At 39.7% G+C, this 21,068-nt stretch overlaps 2 protein-coding genes across 6 annotated transcripts in view; both read left to right on the forward strand.

Annotated features, from left to right (window-relative positions):
* Nucleotides 1-12,912, forward strand: part of MCCC1 (methylcrotonyl-CoA carboxylase subunit 1) — a 60,205-nt gene extending 47,293 nt beyond the window's left edge. For 4 of the 5 annotated variants that reach the window (XM_025287711.3, XM_025287707.3, XM_044944325.2 and 1 more), the window contains 5 exons: nt 3,186-3,235; nt 6,182-6,319; nt 9,947-10,054; nt 11,989-12,060; nt 12,553-12,912. In XM_025287711.3, coding sequence (XP_025143496.2) covers nt 3,186-3,235; nt 6,182-6,319; nt 9,947-10,054; nt 11,989-12,060; nt 12,553-12,681 — 497 coding nt within the window. In that variant the 3' untranslated portion in view covers nt 12,682-12,912. The remainder of the gene's footprint in view (nt 1-3,185; nt 3,236-6,181; nt 6,320-9,946; nt 10,055-11,988; nt 12,061-12,552) is intronic. The other variant, XR_006551630.2, reaches the window with a different exon arrangement.
* Nucleotides 12,913-15,679: 2,767 nt separating this feature from the next.
* The window catches only part of DCUN1D1 (defective in cullin neddylation 1 domain containing 1), a 55,843-nt gene continuing 50,454 nt past the window's right edge, over nt 15,680-21,068 (forward strand). The window contains exon 1 of the mRNA XM_044944336.2: nt 15,680-15,703. The gene's annotated coding sequence lies outside the window, so the exon portion shown is untranslated. The remainder of the gene's footprint in view (nt 15,704-21,068) is intronic.

Consider the following 21,068-nt stretch of genomic DNA (forward strand, 5'->3'; position numbering starts at 1 on the left):
GGTCAGGCTGGAAACAGACTTGAGCTGGGAGCCTCAGAGTGCTGGTTAATGTGTCAGGTGTAGGTGAAATGACTTTGGTCTGCCTGCTCTACCCCACAAAATTTCCATCTCCTAGGGTAGTCTTTAGGGTGCAGTCCATGGGGTCGCTAGGAGTTGGACACGACTAAGCGACTTCACTTTCACTTTTCACTGTCATGCATTGAAGAAGGAAATGGCAACCCACTCCAGTGTTCTTGCCTGAAGAATCCCAGGGACGGGGGAACCTGGTGGGCTGCCGTCTATGGGGTCGCACAGAGTCGGACACGACTGAAGCGACTTAGCAGCAACAGCAGCAGCAGCAGCGTAGTCTTTAACCTATTCTCTAGTCACATAATGATATAAGTATATTTTGCATTATATTTGTATAGTCTGATACAGTTTATAAAGTGCTTTCACATTCATTTAATCATTTACATTTTCATACCCAGTTAATGGGTCAGACTGGATCAGAAAAGCAGGATTTTATTTTATTTTTTATTTTTTTTAATTTATTTATTTTAATTGGAGGCTAACTACTTTATAGTATTATAGTGATTTTTGCCATACATTGACATGAATCAGCCACGGGTGTACATGTGTTCCCCATCCTGAACCCCCCTCCCACCTCCGTCCCCATCCCATCCCTCAGGGTCATCCCAGTGCACCAGCCCTGAGCACCCTGTCTCATGCATTGAACCTGGACTGGCGATCTGTTTCACAATATGATAATATACATGTTTCAATGCTATTCTCTCAGATCATCCCACTGTCGCCTTCTCCCACAGAGTCCAAAAGACTGTTCAATACATCTGTGTCTCTTTTGCTGTCTTGCATATAGGGTTATCTTTACCATCTCTCTAAATTCCATATATATACGTTAGTATACTGTATTGGTGTTTTTCTTTCTGGCTTACTTCACTCTCTATAATAGGCTCCATTTTCATCCACCTCATTAGAACTGATTCAAATGTGTTCTTTTTAATGGCTGAGTAATATTCCATTCTGTATAGGTACCACAGATTTCTTATCCTTTTGTCTGCTGATGGACATCTAGGTTGCTTCCATGTCTTGGCTATTATAAACAGTGCTGCGATGAACATTGGGGTACATGTGTCTCTTTCAGTTCTGGTTTCCTTGGTGTGTATGCCCAGCAGTGGGATTGCTGGATCATATGGCAGTTCTATTTCCAGTTTTTTAAGGAATTTCCACACTGTTCTCCATAGTGGCTGTACTAGTTTGCATTCCCACCAACAGTGTGAGAGGGTTCCCTTTTCTCCACACCCTCTCTAGCATTTATTGTTTGTAGACTTTTGGATCATAGCCATTCCGACTGGCGTGAGATGGTACCTCATTGTGGTTTTGATTTGCATTTCTCTGATAATGAGTGATGTTGAGCATCTTTTCATGTGTTTGTTAGCCATCTGTATATCTTCTTTGGAGAAATGTCTATTTAGTTCTTTGGCCCATTTTTTGATTGAGTCATTTATTTTTCTGGAATTGAGCTTCCGGAGTTACTTGTATATTTTTGAGATTAATTCTTTGTCAGTTGCTTTGTTTGCTATTATTTTCTCCCATTCTGAAGGCTGTCTTTTCACTTTGCTTATGGTTTCCTTTGTTGTGCAAAAGCTTTTAAGTTTAATTAGGTCTCGTTTATTTTTGCTTTTATTTCTATTACTCTGAGAGGTGGGTTATAGAGGATCCTGCTGTGATTTATGTCAGAGTGTGTTTTGCCTATGTTTTCCTCTAGGAGTTTTATAATTTCTGGTCTTACGTTTAGATCTTTAATCCATTTTGAGTTTATTTTTGTGTATGGTGTTAGAAAGTGTTCTAGTTTCTTTTTTTTACAAGTGGCTGACCAGTTTTCCCAGCACCACTTGTTAAAGAGATTGTCTTTTCTCCATTGTATGTTCTTGCCTCCTTTATCAAAGGTAAGGTGTCCATAGGTGCATGGATTTATCTCTGGGCTTTCTATTTTGTTCTATTGATCTATATTTCTGTCTTTGTACCAGTACCATACTGTCTTGATGACTGTAGCTTTGTAGTAGAGCCTGAAGTCAGGTAGGTTGATTCCTCCAGTTCCATTCTTCTTTCTCAAGATTGCTTTGGCAATTTGAGGTTTTTTGTATTTCCATACAAATTGTGAAATTATTTGTTCTAGTTCTGTGAAAAATACCGTTGGTAGCTTGAGAGGGATTGCATTGAATCTATAGATTGCTTTAGGTAGTATACTCATTTTCCAATCCATGAACATGGTTTATTTCTCCATCTATTTGTGTCCTCTTTGATTTCTTTCATCAGTGTTTTATAGTTTTCTCTATATAGGTCTTTTGTTTCTTTAGCTGAATATATTCCTAAGTATTTTATTCTTTTCATTGCAATGGTGAATGGAATTGTTTCCTTAATTTCTCCTTCTGTTTTCTCAGTGTTAGTGTATAGGAATGCAAGGGATTTCTCTGTGTTAATTTTATATCCTGCAACTTTACTATATTCACTGATTAGCTCTAGTAATTTTCTGGTAGAGTCTTTAGGGTTTTCTATGTAGAGGATCATGTCATCTGCAAACAGTGAGAGTTTTACTTCTTCTTTTCCAATCTGGATTCCTTTTATTTCTTTTTCTGCTCTGATTGCTGTGGCCAAAACTTCCAAAACTATGTTGAATAGTTAGTGGTGAGAGTGGGCACCCTTGCCTTGTTCCTGACTTTAGGGGAAATGTTTTCAATTTTTCACCATTGAGGATAATGTTTGCTGTGGGTTTATCATATATAGCTTTTAAGAAAAGCAGGATTTTAAATGTCTTAGGATCACAGAGATGATCGTACCATGGATGGCAGATTTGGGCCTTAAGCCAGAACTTCTCTTTCCCAATTAATTACGTTTTCTACTATGACATTACAGCCTTTCTTGTTGAGGGGGAAATATCCGAAATATCCTATAACTGTAAAAGAGTTAGAACTTCAGTTTTAAACAAGAAAAGTCTGAAATTCACCTTTATTGAAACCTGTCTGATTTTTTAATTTTTTAAAATTTTATTGTCAGGGAGTTAAAAGATGTTGATATCCCTAAAAACTAGTTTTCCTTAGGTTGAAAGTGAGGTTTTCAGAACCTCAGTTACTGAATAAATGTATGTCTTCTAACTGTTCTTCAATTTCCCCACTTTTTCCATAAAGATGTAGCCATAGCTGTAACATATAACCGTGATGGATCATATAGCATGCAGGTAAGCCTCCTTGGTTTTGTTCTACAGCTCAGAGCTGAATCTGATTTCTCTCATACTGAGTAGAGCATGTTTACACTCTCTACTTTCTTTGAAGCCATTGATTATCATGACTATAGTTGGGAGAATGTCATGAGCTTTTATTTCAGACCAATTTGGAAAAATTACTCCCTATATAGTTTCTGATTATTTACTCAGTTTGGCTGTAATTTCCTTAAGAATAAAAACTTGGTTAAAAAATAATGATAATAATATTTGATATAAGACATCTAAAAAGCCCCTAAATTATGTGAATGTATTTATATCTAAAGCAGCAGTTCTCAAATGTTTGGTATCAAGACCTCTGTACACTCTTAAAAGTTATTGAGATTCCCCAAAGAGTTTTTGTTTATATTAGTTACATCTATTAATATTTACCATTTAGAAAATTACACCAAGAAAAAAATGTGTTATTGTTTTAATGTATGTTTTTAAAATGTACATAATATGTAATTTGTCATTTTAACCATTTTTAAGCATTCAATTTAATGGCATTAAATACATTCACATTGTTGTGCAACCATCACCACCATCCATCTGCAGAACTGTTCTCCTCCTGCAGAACTGAAGTTCTGTCCCAATCAAACAGTGAGAGTCCACTCCCCCTCCTCCACCCACCCTTCCTGGGCCCTGGCAATCACCATTCTACTTTGTCTCTGCAAATTGAACTGCTCTAGGTACCTCATATAAGTGGAATCATTCAGCATTTACTCCTTTTGTAACTAGCTAATTTCACTTAGCATGTCTTTGAGGCCCTTCCATTGTTGTAGTATCCATCCAAATTCCCTTCCTTTTTAAGGCTGAATAATATTCCATTGTATGTATGTAATACACTTTATTTATCCAATCTAAATACATAGATGAGTAGTGGACACTTGGGTTGCCTCCAGCTTTTGCCTATTATAAATAATGCTTCTGTGAACATCTGTATACAAGTATCTCTTCGAGACCCTGTATTCAATTCTTTTAGGCATGTACCGAAAGAAGTAGAATTCCTGTATCATACGGTAATTCTCTTTTTAATTTTGGGGGGAACTACCATACTCTTCCATAGCGTCCATACCATTCTACATTCCCATCGGCAGTGCACAAAAAAATCCAATTTCTCCACATCCTTCCTTGCCAACACTTATATTCTAGCTACTTTGTTTTGTTGTTGTTGTTGTTTTTATTAAAAACAAAAAACCCCTAAGGTATGGAAGTAGTATCTTACTATGGTTTTGATTTGTATTTCCATAATGACTAATGATATTAAGCATCTTTTCATTGCTAATTGCCTACTTATCTTCTTTAGAGAAATATCTATTCAAGTCATTTGCCTTTCTAAAAAAATCTGGCTGGGTTTTTGTTGTTGAGCTGCAGGATAAACTGAGAAAAGATTATCACCAAGCACACATTCCATTAGCCATCAGAGTAATATCATTATCATGTGTCCTAGAATCTCTAGAAAATTCCACTATATACTTGTAAGAGAATGAGAGTAGAAAAAAGACAATATTATGTTATTAAGAAATTGTTTGACTTTGTGGAACTCCTTAAGGGGCTTGGGGGACCCCAAGGGATCCACAGGTCATACTTTGAGGCTCTTTAGTCAAAATTTTTGTGATAGACCTCAGTTTTAAAAAATCCATTACATTGGCAAAATAAAATGCCAAAGGATTAAAAAACAATGTGAGAACTCAACCAAATTCCTATAGTGAGTATAAAATTCAGAAAATAGAATAAATCATTTTTCCTATGAGCTAAGAGATTTCAAATCCAGCAAAATGAATTTATCAATGATGCTCTTTAGATTCCCTAACACTTTGAGACACATTGATTTCCTTTCTCTGTGATTCAGACAAATGATGGGAAATCAACTTAAGTATATGAGTTGCAATTGATATTGGTACCTCTGGTTTAGGGACCCCTTCTTATCCCTTGGTAAATGGTAAAGTAAATTGCAGATTTGTTCTGATCTGCTCATGGAACTACCTTCACAAATTTAGAATGAGCTTCTATACGTCTTTAAACAAAACTGTTCCCAATCTAACCTTTATATCCTGAGAATTCCACAGACGTTCAAATGGCTGTCTTAGTAGGTTACAAAGCAGAGTGAAATGTCATATTTAACTTAGGATAGATGAGAACCATGTATAAATACTGCAGTGTGACCTATTTCACTTTAACCTATATAATATATTTGAAAAGAATAGCCACAGGACTCTGACTCTAACAGGGGAATTGAAAAATAAAGAAGATTTAAATGAATTTTATGTGTATAGGGGACATTTTTCTTGTGTATATAAATGAGAAAACATCCTTTAGAACAGCGTGATTTCATGTCCTTTTGTCAGCTACTTTGAAAAGATTAAGTGTGAAATCTGTTCTTTGGTCCTCTGTCTCTCAGAGTAAGAAAACTGTGCTCAATCTCCAGCTAACTTATCTTCTTAAATCATAACTGAAAACCCATAAATTCAATCTCCATGTTGGTGAGATAAAAGAAATCAATCTAATTGTGAGATTCTGGTGTTATTCATCACTAACTTTTGCACAGTAAAACTCAATTTGACTTTGGATACTGAGAAATGAGTATTAACATATAATATACTCAACTGAATTTTAATAATTTTTCTTTGATTTGTATTTCTATCTCACTTTCTTATTATTATTCTTAAAGGAACCTTTATCCGTAGCATTATGGTGCTACTGTAGATATGTTACATAACTATTTTTTTTTCTTTTAATTATCTTACTGCTGTTTCTTTCTAGACTATTTTGTTTATGAATCTTAGGAAATTTCCTGCATGATTTAAAAAAATGTTTTTACCTGTTTCCTTTTGAAACTATTAACAGTAAAGAATTGATTTTGATTTTAATTCTGTAAGGTTGTTCATTTACTTTAAGGATCTTAATTTTTTGTTTTTTCAGATTGAAGATAAAACTTTCCATGTCCTTGGTGATCTTTGCAGTGAGGGAGACTGCACTTATCTGAAATCTTCTGTTAATGGAGTTGCTAGTAAAATTAAGCTAATTATCCTGGAAAACACTATTTACCTATTTTCCATGGTAATGTCTTTTTAGTGTTTTATAATAACACTATTGGAGTTTGGGAGAAAATTGCTTGACCAGAAGTATTCCACTGAGAAATTAGAAAGATCCTGTTTTGGAACTTCCCTGGCAGTCCAGTGGTTAAGACTCTGTGCTTCCAATGCAGGGGGCATGGTTTTAATCTCTAGTCAGAGATCCTGTATGCCACACAGTGCCCTCAGGGGGATGAGGTTGAGCAGCACATCCTGTTTCCTTCTCTCACTGCTGTGACTTTGTGTCTATCCCCCTTTCAGTCTGAATCTTTGTCACGTTTCTACCTCTCTATTTCTCCATTCACCACATCTGTTCTCACAGATTCTCACTGACAGACACATATCCATTTCTTCCTTTAATTCTCAAATACTCTAAACACTTCCCCCAACCACTGTCCTCCTGGCACTGGGAATTGTGGAGACTTGGGAGGAGGTGACCATTGTGGGAGGAGTCTGTGGACCAGATATTCCTTACAGGGGAGGTGCGTGTGGGTTAGTGGTGGTCTTTTGGCAGTTGAAGGATGGTTGAGGTAGGCTTGGCATGGATATGATCAGGAGCTTGTTAGGAGACCTTAGCGTTCTGTGTGGGCGAAGAAAGGAAGTGGATTATCAAATTTCCTGTGACCTCTTTAGAGCCTTCTCACACTTGAGAACCATCTTCCAGACCAGAGTACTTTGTGATGAGATGCCTTCAGTATTCCAGTAATTAAACTGTATATTTGGAGTCAAGGATGATCTCCTTTTGCCAGGCATTGCTTCCATAGTCTATGTGCTATAACAGTATTATGGCAGAGGCAGTAGAATGGATTGATGAAGAGCATGAGTTCTGGTTCGTGACATTGTACAGGAGGCAGTGATCAAGAACATCCCCAAGAAAAAGAAATGCAAAAAGGCAAAATGGTTGTCTGAGGAGGACTTACAAATAGCTATGAAAAGAAGAGAAGCAAAAAGCAAAGGAGAAAAGGAATGATATACCCATTTGAATGCAGAGTTCCAAAGAATAGCAAGGAGAGATAAGAAAGCCTTCATCAGTGATCAATGCAAAGAAATAGAGGAAAACAATAGAATGGGAAAGACTAGAGATCGCTTCAAGAACATTAGAGATACCAAGGGAACATTTCATGCAAAGATGGGCACAGTAAAGGACAGAAATGGTCTGGGCCTCACAGAAGCAGAAGATATTAAGAGGAGGTGGCAAGAATACACAGAAGAACTATACAAAAAAGATGTTCACAACCCAGATAATCATGATGGTGTGATCACTCACCTAGAGCCAGACATCCAGGAATGCGAAGTCAAGTGGGCCTTAGGAAGCATCACTACGAACAAAGCTAGTGGAGGTGATGGAATTCCAGTTGAGCTGTTTCAAATCCTAAAAGATGATGCTGTGAAAGTGCCACACTCAATATGTCAGCAAATTTGGAAAACTCAGCAGTGGCCACAGGACTTGAAAAGGTCAATTTTCATTCCAATCCCAAACAGAGGTAATGCCAAAAAATGCTCAAACTACCACACAATTGCACTCATCTCACATGCTAGCAAAGTGATGCTCAAAATTCTCCAAGCCAGGCTTCAACAGTACGTGATCTGTGAACTTCCAGATGTTCAATCTGGATTTGGAAAAGGCAGAGGAACCAGAGATCAAATTGCCAACATCCGCTGGATCATCAAAAAAGCAAGAGAGTTCAAAAAAAACATCTACTTCTGCTTTATTGACTATGCCAAAGCCTTTGACTGTGTGTATCACAACAAACTGTGGAAATTTTTAAAGAGATGGGAATACCAGATCACCTGACCTGCCTCCTGAGAAATCTGTATACAAGTCAGGAAGCAACAGTTAGAACTGGACATGGAACAACAGACTGGTTCCAAATAGGAAAAGGAGTACATCAAGGCTGTATATTGTCACCCTGCTTATTTAACTTATATGCAGAGTACATCATGAGAAATGCCAGGCTGGATGAAGCACAAGCTGAAATCAAGATTGCCAAGAGAAATATCAATAACCTCAGATAGGCAAATGACACCACCCTTGTGGCAGAAAGCAAAGAAGAACTAAAGAGCCTCTTGATGAAAGTGAAAGAGGAGAGTGAAAAAGTTGGCTTAAAGCTCAACATTCAGGAAACTAAGATCATGGCATCTGGTCCCATCACTTCAAGGCAAATAGATGGGAAAACAGTGGACAGACTTTATTTTTTGAGCTCCAAAATCACTGCAGATGGTGACTGTAGCCATGAAATTAAAAGATGCTTGCTCCTTGGAAGAAAAGTTAAGACCAACCTAGACAGTATATAAAAAGCAGAGACATTACTTTGCCAACAAATACGCATCTAGTCAAAGGTATGGTTTTTCCAGTAGTCTTGTATGGATGTGAGAGTTGGGACTGTAAAGAAAGCTGAGTGCTGAAGAATTGATGCTTTTGAACTGTGGTGTTGGAGAAGACTCTTGAGAGTCCCCTGGGCTGCAAGGAGATCCAACCAGTCCATCCTAAAGGAAATCAGTCCTGAATATTCACTGGAAGGACTGATGTCGAAGCTGAAGCTGCAATACTTTGGCCACCTGATGCGAAGAGGTGACTCATTTGAATAAGAGCCTGATGCTGGGAAAGATTAAAGGCAGGAGAAGAAGGGGACAACAGAGGATGAGATGGTTGGATGGAATCACTGACTCAATGGACATCAGTTTGAGTAAACTCCTGAAGTTGGTGATGGACAGGGAGGCCTGGCATGCTGCAGTCCATGGGGTTGCAAAGAGTCGGACACGACTGAGTGACTGAACTGAACTGAACTGATGAGTTCTGATGCGTGAAGCTGTTTGCTTTCAAATCCTGGCCCTACCAGCATCTGCTTGACCTTGAGCAAATTAAACTCTCTAGGTTTTAGTTCTCCTATTTATAAACAGGAATAAGTAACAATACCCACCTCATAACGTTATTGAGACCATCAAGGACATTTTATATATTTCTTAAGAAGAGTTCCTGGCTTAGACTAAGGAACTGAGAGTGGAGATGCTACTAAAACTGGCTTGTAGACAGAGGCTGTCTTTTACCAACAGTTATGTACTTAATTCTTTTAATCCCCTCTGTGGTATGTATGCCATTACTTCTTTATAGTGGAAATCAAGACTGAAAGGGGTTTAGTAATTTGCTCAAATGCTCAGTTGGTAAAGAATCCACCTGCAATGCAGGAGATCCTGGTTCAATTCCTGGGTCAGGAAGATCTGCTGGAGAAGGGATAGGCTGCCTGCTCCAGTATTCTTGGGCTTCCCTTGTGGCTCAGCTGGTAAAGAATCCACCTGCAATGTGGGAGACCTAGGTTTGATCCCTGGCTTGGGAAGATCCCCTGGAGAAGGGAAAGGGTACCCACTCCAGTTTCTGGCCTGGAGAATTCCATGGAGGGTTGCAAAGAGTTGGACATGACTGAGTGACTTTCACAAAGCTAGTTAGAATCCTGGTATTAAATAAGACTCATATTTAACAAATAGCTTGAAAATAATCATCACCTCAGGCCTATTCGTAAAACTACAGTGATAATATCTTAATTTCATTTCTAATTTATGTTATAAATATACATCCTATATATATATATCCTGTAAATATCATTTCTACTTATAGGATGGAAGTATTCAGATTGGCATTCCGGTTCCCCGATACTTGTCTTCAGCAAGCTCAGGAGAAACCCAAGGGGGTGCTGTAGCTCCTATGACTGGAACTATTGAAAAGGTATTGACGTGAATATATGTAGAATGATGTCCAGTAAGTCCCAATAAATGTCTTTGTTGAACTTTGTTTCATATATCCTTCTCCCCCTCTCTAAATCTTGTTCATTGGAAAGCATCCATTTCAAGAAAACAAGAAGATCTATCAAAGAGTCAAGTTCTATAGTACAGTTTTCAGTGAATCATAAATTTACCTAATTTATGATAAGGACTTTGCTTTGAAGTGAGAATTCCATCAAAGTACAAATAACCCAGGTTGTCTTTAGTTGACTAAAATGCAACATTCACTAAGCATTATCCCAAATTTGAAAGGTATCAGTGAAGAACAACGTGTCTGGTGTTGAATGCAGTATATATTCAGATATGAGATCCATACTGATAATGACTTCCAGTGGTGGTAGATCAGTGGTCTCCTTTTATTTACTTGCGTACAATAGAGTGCCCTCAACTGCATTTAAGTCATAAAAATCCTTGGTACCAACAAGTAGAAGAAGAAAACAACTACTTAAATAGTGTGAATGATTTCACCCACCACTCCTGTGTGGAAATGTTTGCCCCAGAAGGGCAGTGGGCTGGGGAACTTGCACTTGCCTTTCACTCATTCAGTCTCAGTTCCCAACAGGCCTCTCGTAATATGGGCATCCCTGCAGAAGGTTTACGATTAAAGATGCACTTTTCCCCCCGTAACTGGCCTAAACCCAGATTGTTGATTTCATTGAATGCTACTAAACTATCACTCAACATTGGGTGATCGAGGGGCTTTGAGACGTGTTTCTCATTTCTCACAATTTGGCCTGAACGCATTGACTTCAGAACCTAATTCTACTGTGTGATGTTTCTAAAAACTACTTAAAACCATGTTAACCAAGAAGATAGTAAAACCATATGGTGTATATGATTTAATTTATACTTGAAAAAAGGAAAATAGAGATTTTTTTCTGGGTTGCCAACCAGTTTAATTCTTTTAACAACCTAAAAACTAGAAAGCCAGGCAAGACCCTGCACTCTGCCTGTCGTGAAGACATTTAAGTGTAGTACAGGCATACCATAGAGATACTACAGTATCTCTACTTGTGAGGTTCTCTACCACCAAGTACAGTACAGCAAGTCACATGAATTTCTTGGTTTCCCGGTGCATATAAAAGTTATGATTACACTGTAGTCTGTCAAGTGTGCAATAGCGTCATGTCTAGAAAAAAATAACATACATACCATAATTAAAAAATACTTAGATGTATGCATAACTGAATCACTTTGCTATATATCTGAAACTAACACAACATTGTAAATCAACTATATGCCAATATAAAATAAAATTTTTAAAAAATCTTTATTGCTGAGAAATGCTAACCATCATCACTGATCTCAGTGAGTTATAATCTTTTTACTGGTGGAGGAATACTGAAATATTGCAAGAATTACCAAAATGTGGCACTGAGGCACAAAGTGAGCAAATGCTGTTGGGAAAATGGCACCCATAGACTTGCTTGATGAAGTTGCCACAAACCTTCAATCTCTTAAAAAAAGGGGAAAAAAAAAGGCATTATGTGCAAAGCACAATAAAAAAATGTGGGCCTATAGTCCTTCCCTGTTGGTGATATGTCTTGTCTGTCTGTTCATGAGAAAACAAAAAGACTTGAAATATGTAGAGTGTATTCATCTGATTCAAGGAAAACTAGATGGGGCGGGGGGTGGTGAAGGTGGGGAACTAAGGAGTGACCCCACTGATGACAGGCTGACCTGTGGGTCTCTGATTTGGGCCAGTATGTTTGTCTTTGGCAGACAAGACAAGCACATAGACACATACTTCTCTGTACGTTTGTACCAACTCTGCACACCACAAATCAAGTGTATAATTTGCCCAGTTGTCAGACCACATGTAGACCATCACAAAGGACCTCTCTTTTTAGATATTAACCTGCCACTCTGAATCTCTAGGTGTTTGTGAAAGCTGGAGACAGAGTAAAAGCTGGAGACTCTCTGATGGTTATGATTGCCATGAAAATGGAAGTAAGTAAAATCATGGGTTCACTTGCCAAGTAAATTTTGGGAGCTATCGGTCCCAATTTTTCTTTTGTCTTATTTTGTAAGTTAAGACCATTTTAAATATCAGGGGGAAAAAAATCCTTCCCCAGTCCAGTTGAATTGGGGTTTCCTGTAGGGGAGCCCAAGGATCAGTAGTTTTTAAAAGCTTCCCAGCTGAGAGTCTACTGTGAAGCTTGGGCTAAGAATTACTAGCTAATCCAGAGCTTCCCAATTATTGACCTTGAATGGTTTACAGGTGTATCAAGGTAATGACTCCTCTCAACCCCCAAGTGCACCATAAACATGTTTTTATTTTCTCAGTGTGCTGTGATGTGAGAAAGGTCAGGAAGCACTGATACATGACAAAACATCAAAGCAGCTGACTTCATTTTTCACTCTTCCTGTGTCTTGACTTGGTGTGTGCTCAACCCTCGTTAGTATCACAGCCATTGTCTGCCATGCCTTGTGTCTCTACAGCATACCATAAAGGCGCCAAAGGATGGCACGATCAAGAAGGTATTCCACAAAGAAGGTTCTCAGGCCAACAGACACGCTCCTTTAGTCGAGTTTGAGGAGGAAGACTCTGACGAAAGGGAAGCAGATTAAACTCCATCAAATAAACAGCCAGTTAAGCAACATGTTCAATACAGTATCCACACCAAAAAGAGAAAGTGCCTTCCTGCTTTTCTCGGGATCTGATGACCAGCACTTTTACTAAATGATTGTATGATTCTGCTTAAAACCCTTTCATGTTTAAAAATCATGTACTTGGGTCACAAATACAATAAATTCTCTCAAAATATTTCTTACTAATAAAATTAAGGTATACTTTTTAAATTGGGAGACAGTATGGTTTCTTTCTGCCTCAAATATTATACCATGCATTGTTTTTAGGCAGGTGGGCAGCAACTTGATCAAAAGAGAACTGAGAGAGAAAAGGTCACTTAACTAAATGAGTTATCTCCCAGGCACAGTCATGACAAAAATGAACATTAACATATTTCAGAGACAGATGCCATAGCACTAAACTCAACCTAACAGTTTTTGCCAAAGAGTAACTTCTTAGGCAGTTTAAAGGCTTGGATGTTATTTGTTTCTTGTTTTTGTGATTGGAAAGTTTCTCTCCAGACCACCTTTGCCTTTATTGTACTTGCTAAGCTTGTACAAATGTATATACACACACTTAAGCTTTTGTGTATATGTATTTTATGCACGTATATATAATATTTAAATTGTACGCTAGAATATAATTTTTCTAGAAACACACTTTCAAGCCTCTGCATTTTCAGGTATCTACTGAAGTGTTAAATATTTGTTGAATTGAGTTCTAGCTGCACACATGAGACTGCATTAAATGTTGTAGAGACTGCAATGAAATTTTAAAATATGGTCTTTGTACTTTAAGATGCTGATGACTTAATTGGGAAAATAAGACATAATCATGTGAAACGTTATGTGGAAAACAATCAAATCCAAAATTAAGTAATTCCATTGTCAAGAGAGTGGTGAGAAAGGTACTAGATACTGAATTTGGAAATGCTGAGTTTCCAAGTACATCTGATCACACAGTAGTTAGAACATCCATTTTTCCAACAAGGCAGCAAGAAACTCAACACACTCACTAAGATGTGGGTCTGGGTGAAGGTTGATGGTTTATGATATGCAGAATACAGGTCTTTAGGAGTTGGGGGAAGAGACTTCAGTGGGCAGGTGTGCACAGGGTAGGTTTCTTTAAGGAAGGAGAACCCAAGGGCAGTAGCAGGAGTGCATGGAAATTATACACTAGAAAGGAAGGAGCAGAGCCTACACTGTTGAAAATGAGCAAGTTGGGTTCTATATTCGGGAGCAAATCTGCCCAACTGGAGAGGGAAGTGCTTGGATGGGTGAGTAGGGACAATAAGAGATAAAGTATGAAATTTAGGTTGGGACCAGAAGGTAACTGGCATGGAATGGCAGGTTTAGATTTTATCTTGCAAGTTGTAGTTACACTGAATTATTTTTCAGCAGGGAAAATTTTATCTGGCTTATTAGAGTCTTTGACATTATTTCATAAGGGTGAACATTTGTATACCTTATGACCTAACATCCCAGTTCAGAAATGTACAAACACACTTGTGCACCAAGAATGTTGATAGCCACGTTACCCGTAATAGCAAAGCTTTGGAAAGGATCCGAGTTGGTTGGCAGGAGAAGGAATAAATCACTGTGGTATGGCACACAGTGGAATACTATGTAACAGCAAAATAAACAAGAGCATCAGCATGGATGAAATTCGAATTCATATTAGTGAAATAGCATGTACCAGGAGATAGACACAGTATGGTACTATCTTTACAGACTTGCAAAACCAACTAGATTTGTGTGTATATATATATATAATAAAGCTATTTTTTTATTAAGGTATGGTTGGTTGATAATGTGTTAGTTTCAGGTATACAGCAAAGTGGTTCAGTTTGATGTCTATTATTTTCAGATTCTTTTCCATTATAGGTTATTACAGATTATTGAATATAGTTCCCTGTACTACACAGTAAGTCCTTGTTGCTTATCTATTTTATGTATAGTAGTTTATATCTGTTAATCCCATGCTCCTAGTTTACCCCTCCCCCACCATTTCCCCTTTAATAAAACATTCTTTAAAAAGTAGAATTAAAAATTAAAGACAGTGATCAGCTCCAGGTAATTAAGCAAGGGGTTGACATGTATAAAGTATGTACAGGTAGACACAGGTTATGGTTTAGTGTTCTCGTTGTACAGCTGGATTTTGGTGATCATATACATTACATATTCAAGTAATATTTTAGAAAATTTATTCTGGCAGTAATTTGCAAGTTGGATGGAAGAGGAAAGGACTAGAGGCTGGAAAACCAGTTAGGAAGAGGTGCTTACAGATGGATAGTCATGAGGAAGTAAAGGAAGAGACCATCAAAACCAGGGCTTTTTTTGGTGATGCCACAGAGCTCTCAGCAATGAAAGCGTTGAGTCCTAATCATTGGAGCACCAGGGACTATCCTAAACCAGTGCTTTTAACTATACTTTAAGCAACACAGCCTTTTCCCTTGTGTAAACAAAACTTCCTCTTTTGACCACAGGGAAGAGCAAAGGTGCTTTGGTAGCAATTTGGGGTTGCTGTAGGACCCCCTTCATACCCTTCAGGAGCACAAGATAAAGTTATTCTCTATTTCATGGTGGAGGAGCTCTGTGGATCACAAGTAATGATGTGTAGAGAAGGAATTGGAAGCCAGCTACCCCAGTTATCCATATATTGGGGACTTTCTTTGAGATCATCGCTGTGGTGCTGTGTGAGCGGTTCCTTTGCACATAACTACATCTATTTCTTCTAAAACACTTAGGGCATTTGCTGTATACCTGGGCCTCTGAAAGCAAAGATGGTAAGAAATGGTTTTTGCCCTTGCCTCAATTAGCTGGAAACAAGATCCAGCTGTATCCAGTAATGTACTGTAATTGATGGTAAGTAGTATAATATGCTTGGGCACCAGGTGCCCTCAGGGGGGAGGGTCAAGCGACTGGAGTAATAAATTCTGCTTTGGGTCAGGACGCTGAGGGAGCGGCAGTGACATTTGAACCAGCCTTTGGAGGAAAGCCATTTGCCAGACGCAGAACGAAGGTAAGCCCAGGCCATTGCAGGCAAAGGAACTAGCAGGGCTAATAATAACAGCGAGGTGTGAAAGTGCGCACTGCTTGGGGCTCAGAGAGATCCAGCGGGGGCTGGGCCGCGGGGGGCGTGGCCGAGCGGGGCTGCCCATTCGGACCGGCTTTATTCTGAACGCAGTTGGGAGCCCTGGAGATTTTCAAACAGACAGGTTTTTCAGAGTTATTTCTGGCCACAGTCTGGAATATAGATTGGAAAGTGGAAAGAGGCTGGAGACAGTGAGTCCGAAAGAGGCACCAAATATGGAAGCCTGGCCAGGGGGTCCATGTTCATGTCTCCTCGACTTCAAAGTAGTTCTTTTTTGGATAAGATCCATTTATAGGCATGGATCAAAACCTGAGCCATATTGTTAGTTGGCAGAAAGCTTGTTTGCTACCTTATCTTTGACGATAACATTCTGGATGCAGTGTGTTTTAGGACTATAATAACCAAGAAAACAAAATTTCAGAGCCCTGATGGTTGCTTTTTAACCATTGAGGAAGACACATAGTGTTGTAGACAAAACAGCTTTGGAGTTACAGTTCCTGCATTCAGGTCCTAGCCTGACCACTTACTGTAGTGTCTTGGGCATGTCCTTCACCTTCTCGGAGCTCTGCCTGTGAATGAGGGTAGTAGCACTACCTCCCAGAGTTGTTGTGAAGATTAAATGAGAAAATATAGAGGCTGACTAGAGCACTGTGCTTGAAACATCATTTATACTCACCTGGCAGTTATTAGTAATTTCTAACTTCAGTTACTGCGTAAGAGCCATTAAGAAACTGCACTAAATTAAGCCCAGCTGATTATTCTTGCCAGCAAAATTCCCAGGACCTGTGGTGGGGGAAAAATCCTGCCTGGTCATGCATCACTCTGTCCCCTCTCTCCACTCCCTCAGCCCTAGCACGCTCCAGGGTCAGCCAGGCACCTGTCGACCTCAGGCAGACTGGTGCTGTCAGGGGAAGCCTCCATCAGCCCCTCCCTCTACAACAGTCAGCTGACAGGCTGGCATGTCCCAGAGCCTGTCTGCCTGCTAACGGGACAACAGTGCTTCCAGAAGCAGCTTGCCTCTTGCGCAAAGGCTGGGCCTGGACCTGCTCCACCATCCACATCAGTTGTCACTCATGTTTGTGGCTGGTACTTGGAGGGGAAATCTTGGTATCTGGATGAAGCCTGTTTGAGTGGGCATTACCATTCCACTGGGCAGCTTTATAGAGAGGGCTCTTACTTAATTCAACTCTTTTTCCCTCACTATCACTGGCTTCTCTTCTCTTGCACAAGTACCATTTCTGACTCCCCAATGGTTCCCTTAGGAATATTGGGTGTTGGAATGTGCATCTATGCTCTGCCTCCCCATAGAACTTCTGCTGTTGCCGTTAAAATATTTACTGTGTTGATAGTAATACTTTATATTTCTGTTGCACCTTTCATCAGAGGATTTCAAAAGCACTCCTAGATATTCACACTAAGCTTCAAAATACCCAGGAAGAGGAAAATGTGATTTAAACTGCATGGTGAGACTGGAGGAGATGGCTGTCCCCAAGTGCTTTGCTCCAAGCCCAGAGCAGGGAGTCTTGGGTCATTAGTCCCTTTCTGCTAATGACACCCTGATCCCTGAGGGCTGTCCCCAGGGAGCTGCAGCCTTGGGGTTAGTAGTCTAACTATTAATTCAGAGTCTGGGTAGACTCAGAGTCTGAGTCTCAGAATATAAGTTAGACTGTACTCAGTATAGAGCATCCCAGGAGGCCCTGCTCACGACTCTCAAAGTCTCTGGCTAGGTGGGAGCTGTCTTGCCTATCCACCCCCACACCCTGTGAGTAACCCTGGAGACACTATTTCTTCTGCGAGTGCCTTGACCGTTAGCAGATATCATAGCCCTGATACCGATGATTACCCTGTCAGCCTGACATTTGTCTCCCCATCTGCTGGATCCCAGGAAGCAGAATGCCTTGGTGCCTCTAATTCGGACTCAGTCTCCTGCACTGCGTTGCCTTCCCTGAAGCCTCCAACCACAGCCTGTATGTAACTTCCTCCCTCCCAAGATGGTTAACATTCTCTGTTCTTACCACTGCTGGTTAGCATTTTCCTAAACCCTTTGATTACATTTGAAATAACTCTCATTCCACATACACCACTCCCACCACCAGAAAATAATTTTCAAAATCACTAACAACAACAAAGGTAACCTGGGACGTCTCTGTCTTCCCAATTGTTCTTATTCATTTTTCATTACTTCCTATATCATAAAAGCCATATGGTTTTCTCCATTACTGAAAGCAGCCTTCATGTTAATTTTCAGGCAGACTGGCACCTGCCTGTTTGTTCCTGTTACATATTTGGCCACACACAGAGCTTCCTTTTTTGATGTCTCCATCTAAACAGACTTCTCATCCACAGTTGCCCTCGACCTTCCCTGCTCCTCTCGCAGAACTGACCCCTGCTGAGGTCATTCCATGCTATCGTATATTTAAGATAAGCCACACGTTTAGTTCCTCAGCCATGTAAATATTATTAGTCTCTTCTCAAATAAATATTTAATTTTGGAATATCTACTTTTGCTTTATTGACTGCGACAAAGCCTTTGTGTGGATCACAACAAACTGTGGGAAAATCTGTATGCAGGTCAAGAAGCAACAGTTAGAACTGGACATGGAACAACAGACTGGTTCCAAATCGGGAAAGGAGTACATCAAGGCTGTGTATTGTCACCCTGCCTATTTAACTTATATGCAGAGTACATCATGAGAAATGCTGGGCTAGATGAAGCACAAGCTGGAATCAAGACTGCCAGGAGAAATATCAATAACCTCAAATAGGCAGATGACACCACCCTTATGGCAGAAAGCAAAGAAGAACTAAAGAGCCTCTTGATGAAAGTGAAAGAGGAGAGTGAAAAAGTTGGCTTAAAGCTCAACATTCAGAAAACTAAGATCATGGCATCTGGCCCAAATAGATGGGGAGACAATGGAAACAGTGACAAACTTTATTTAGAGGGCTTAAAAATCACTGCAGATAGTGACTGCAGCCATGAAATTAAAAGATGCTTGCTTCTTGGAAGAAAAGTTATGACCAACCTAGACAGCATAGAAAAAGCCGAGACATTACTTTGCCAACAAAAGGTCTGTCTAGTCAAAGCTATGGCTTTTCCAGTAGTCATGTATGGATGTGAGAGTTGGACTATAAAGAAAGCTGAGTGCCAAAGAATTGATGCTTTTGAACTGTGGTGTTGGAGAAGACTCTTGAGAGTTCCTTGGACTGCAAGGAGATCCAACCAGTCCATCCTAAAGGAAATCAGTCCAGAATATTCATGGGAAGGACTGATACTGGAGCTGAAACTTCAATACTCTGACCACCTGATGTGAAGAACTGACTCATTTGAAAAGACCCTGATGCTGGGAAAGATTGGAGGTGGGAGAAGGGGACAATAGAGGATGAGATGGTTGGATGGCATCACTGACTCGAGGGACATAAGTTTGAGTAGGCTCCAGGAGTCAGTGATAGACAGGGAGGCCTAGTATGCTGCAGTCTATGGGATTGCAAAGAGTCGGACACGACTGATCGACTGAATTGAACTGGATATATTCCCATGCTTCAAAATCCAAAAATATATATTAAAATATATACAGTGAAAATCTCCTTCCCTCCCACACAGCCGCATCACCTCTGGCAGTAGTAACCACTACTTTTTTCTTTTTTGGCTGCACTACTCGCCTTGTGGGGTCAAACCCATGCCCTGGGTAGTGAAAGAGTAGATCCTAACCAGTAGACCACTAGGAAATTCCCTAGTTAACCACTATTGTTTGTGTATCCTTTATTACCTGAAAACTGAGTTCACCTCCAAAAGATACAACCAAGCCAAACACTGGGAGGAGGAAGGATTTATTACTTTCATCAAGTAAGGAGAACACAGGGATCTCTCCCAAAGCAGTGTCTCTCCCAAACAACAAAATTGGGGAAAATTGTTTTTTTTTTTTGGATGTGGACCATTTTTAAAGTCTTTGCTGAATTTGTTACAATATCACTTCAGTTTTATGTTTTGGTTTTTTTGGCTGTGAGCCATGTGGGATCTTAACTCCCTGACCAGGGCTGGAACCTGTACCTGCTGCATTAGAAGGTAAAGTGTTAACCACTGGATCTCCAGGGAAGTCCCTGGGGAATTTTTAAGCTAACAGTGTTCTACATAGGCATGAAGGGGTTTTTGTGGTATATGCATATTCATGAAGGGGCTGGAGTGGGGGGAATTCAGCATAGAACTGGAGCAAAGATTGACAGGCCAAGCTTTAGTTAATTGAAGTCATGAGGGTCAGAAAAGGTCAATATCATCATTCCCTAGATTCCAACTAGTCTGGGATCACCTGGTGGGGACCAGAGTTCCTGCAAACAACTCAAAGATATGTATCAGATTGTTAGGTACACTCCCTTGAGGAGCAGTCTATTGACTACTGTTTCTTGACTGCTTTCCCTTTCTTCCTCTCTTCTACAGTAAAAGTCAAGTTCTGCACTTAGCTTTTTTATTTAGTAATGTGTGTTAGAGAGCCTTCCTTAACAAAATATAGGGAGTTTCCTTATTTTGTTTTACAGCTGCATGGCATTCCGTTTGTTCCACCCAATGGATATAATTTATTCAGCTAGACGCTTATTGGTGGGCATCTAGGTTGTTTTCAGCATTTTAGTATTATTAAGAAATGCTGCAGTGAATAACGTGACAATATCTTTTTTTCCCATACTCAATTATATCTGTTAGGATAAATTCCCTGAAGTGAATTGCTGGGTCAAAGACTAATAATGAAGTATTGAAAAATTAAGTTAAAAACACCAAATAGTTGAAGCTATTTTTACTGTGCCCACAGTAACAACTCACATTTATGAAGCCCATTTTAGGATGTACTGACATTTCATCACCAAGAGGTATCACCACGATTTTGCTGTTGTTCAGTCACTCAGTCATGTCCAACTCTTTGCAACCCCATGGACTGCAGCATGCCAGGCTTCCCTATCCTTCACCATCTCCTGGAGCTTGCTCAAACTCATGTTCGATGAGTTGGTGATGCCAACAAACCATCTCATCCTCTGTCATCCCCTTCTCCTCCTGCCTTCAATCTTTCCCAGCATCAGGGTCTTTTCTGATGAGTTGACTCTTTGATCAGGTGGCCAAAGCATTGGAGTTTCAGCTTCAGCATCAGTCCTTCCAATGAATATTCAGGGTTGGTTTCCTTTAGAATTGACTGGTTTTATCTCCTTGCAGCCCAAGGGACTCTCAAAAGTCTTCTCCAACACCACAGTTCAAAAGCATCAATTTTTTGGCGCTCAACCTTCTCTATGGTCCAACTCTCACATCACCACT

This window comes from Bubalus bubalis, chromosome 1 (genome assembly GCF_019923935.1).
Source record: "Bubalus bubalis isolate 160015118507 breed Murrah chromosome 1, NDDB_SH_1, whole genome shotgun sequence".
NCBI lineage: Eukaryota > Metazoa > Chordata > Mammalia > Artiodactyla > Bovidae > Bubalus > Bubalus bubalis.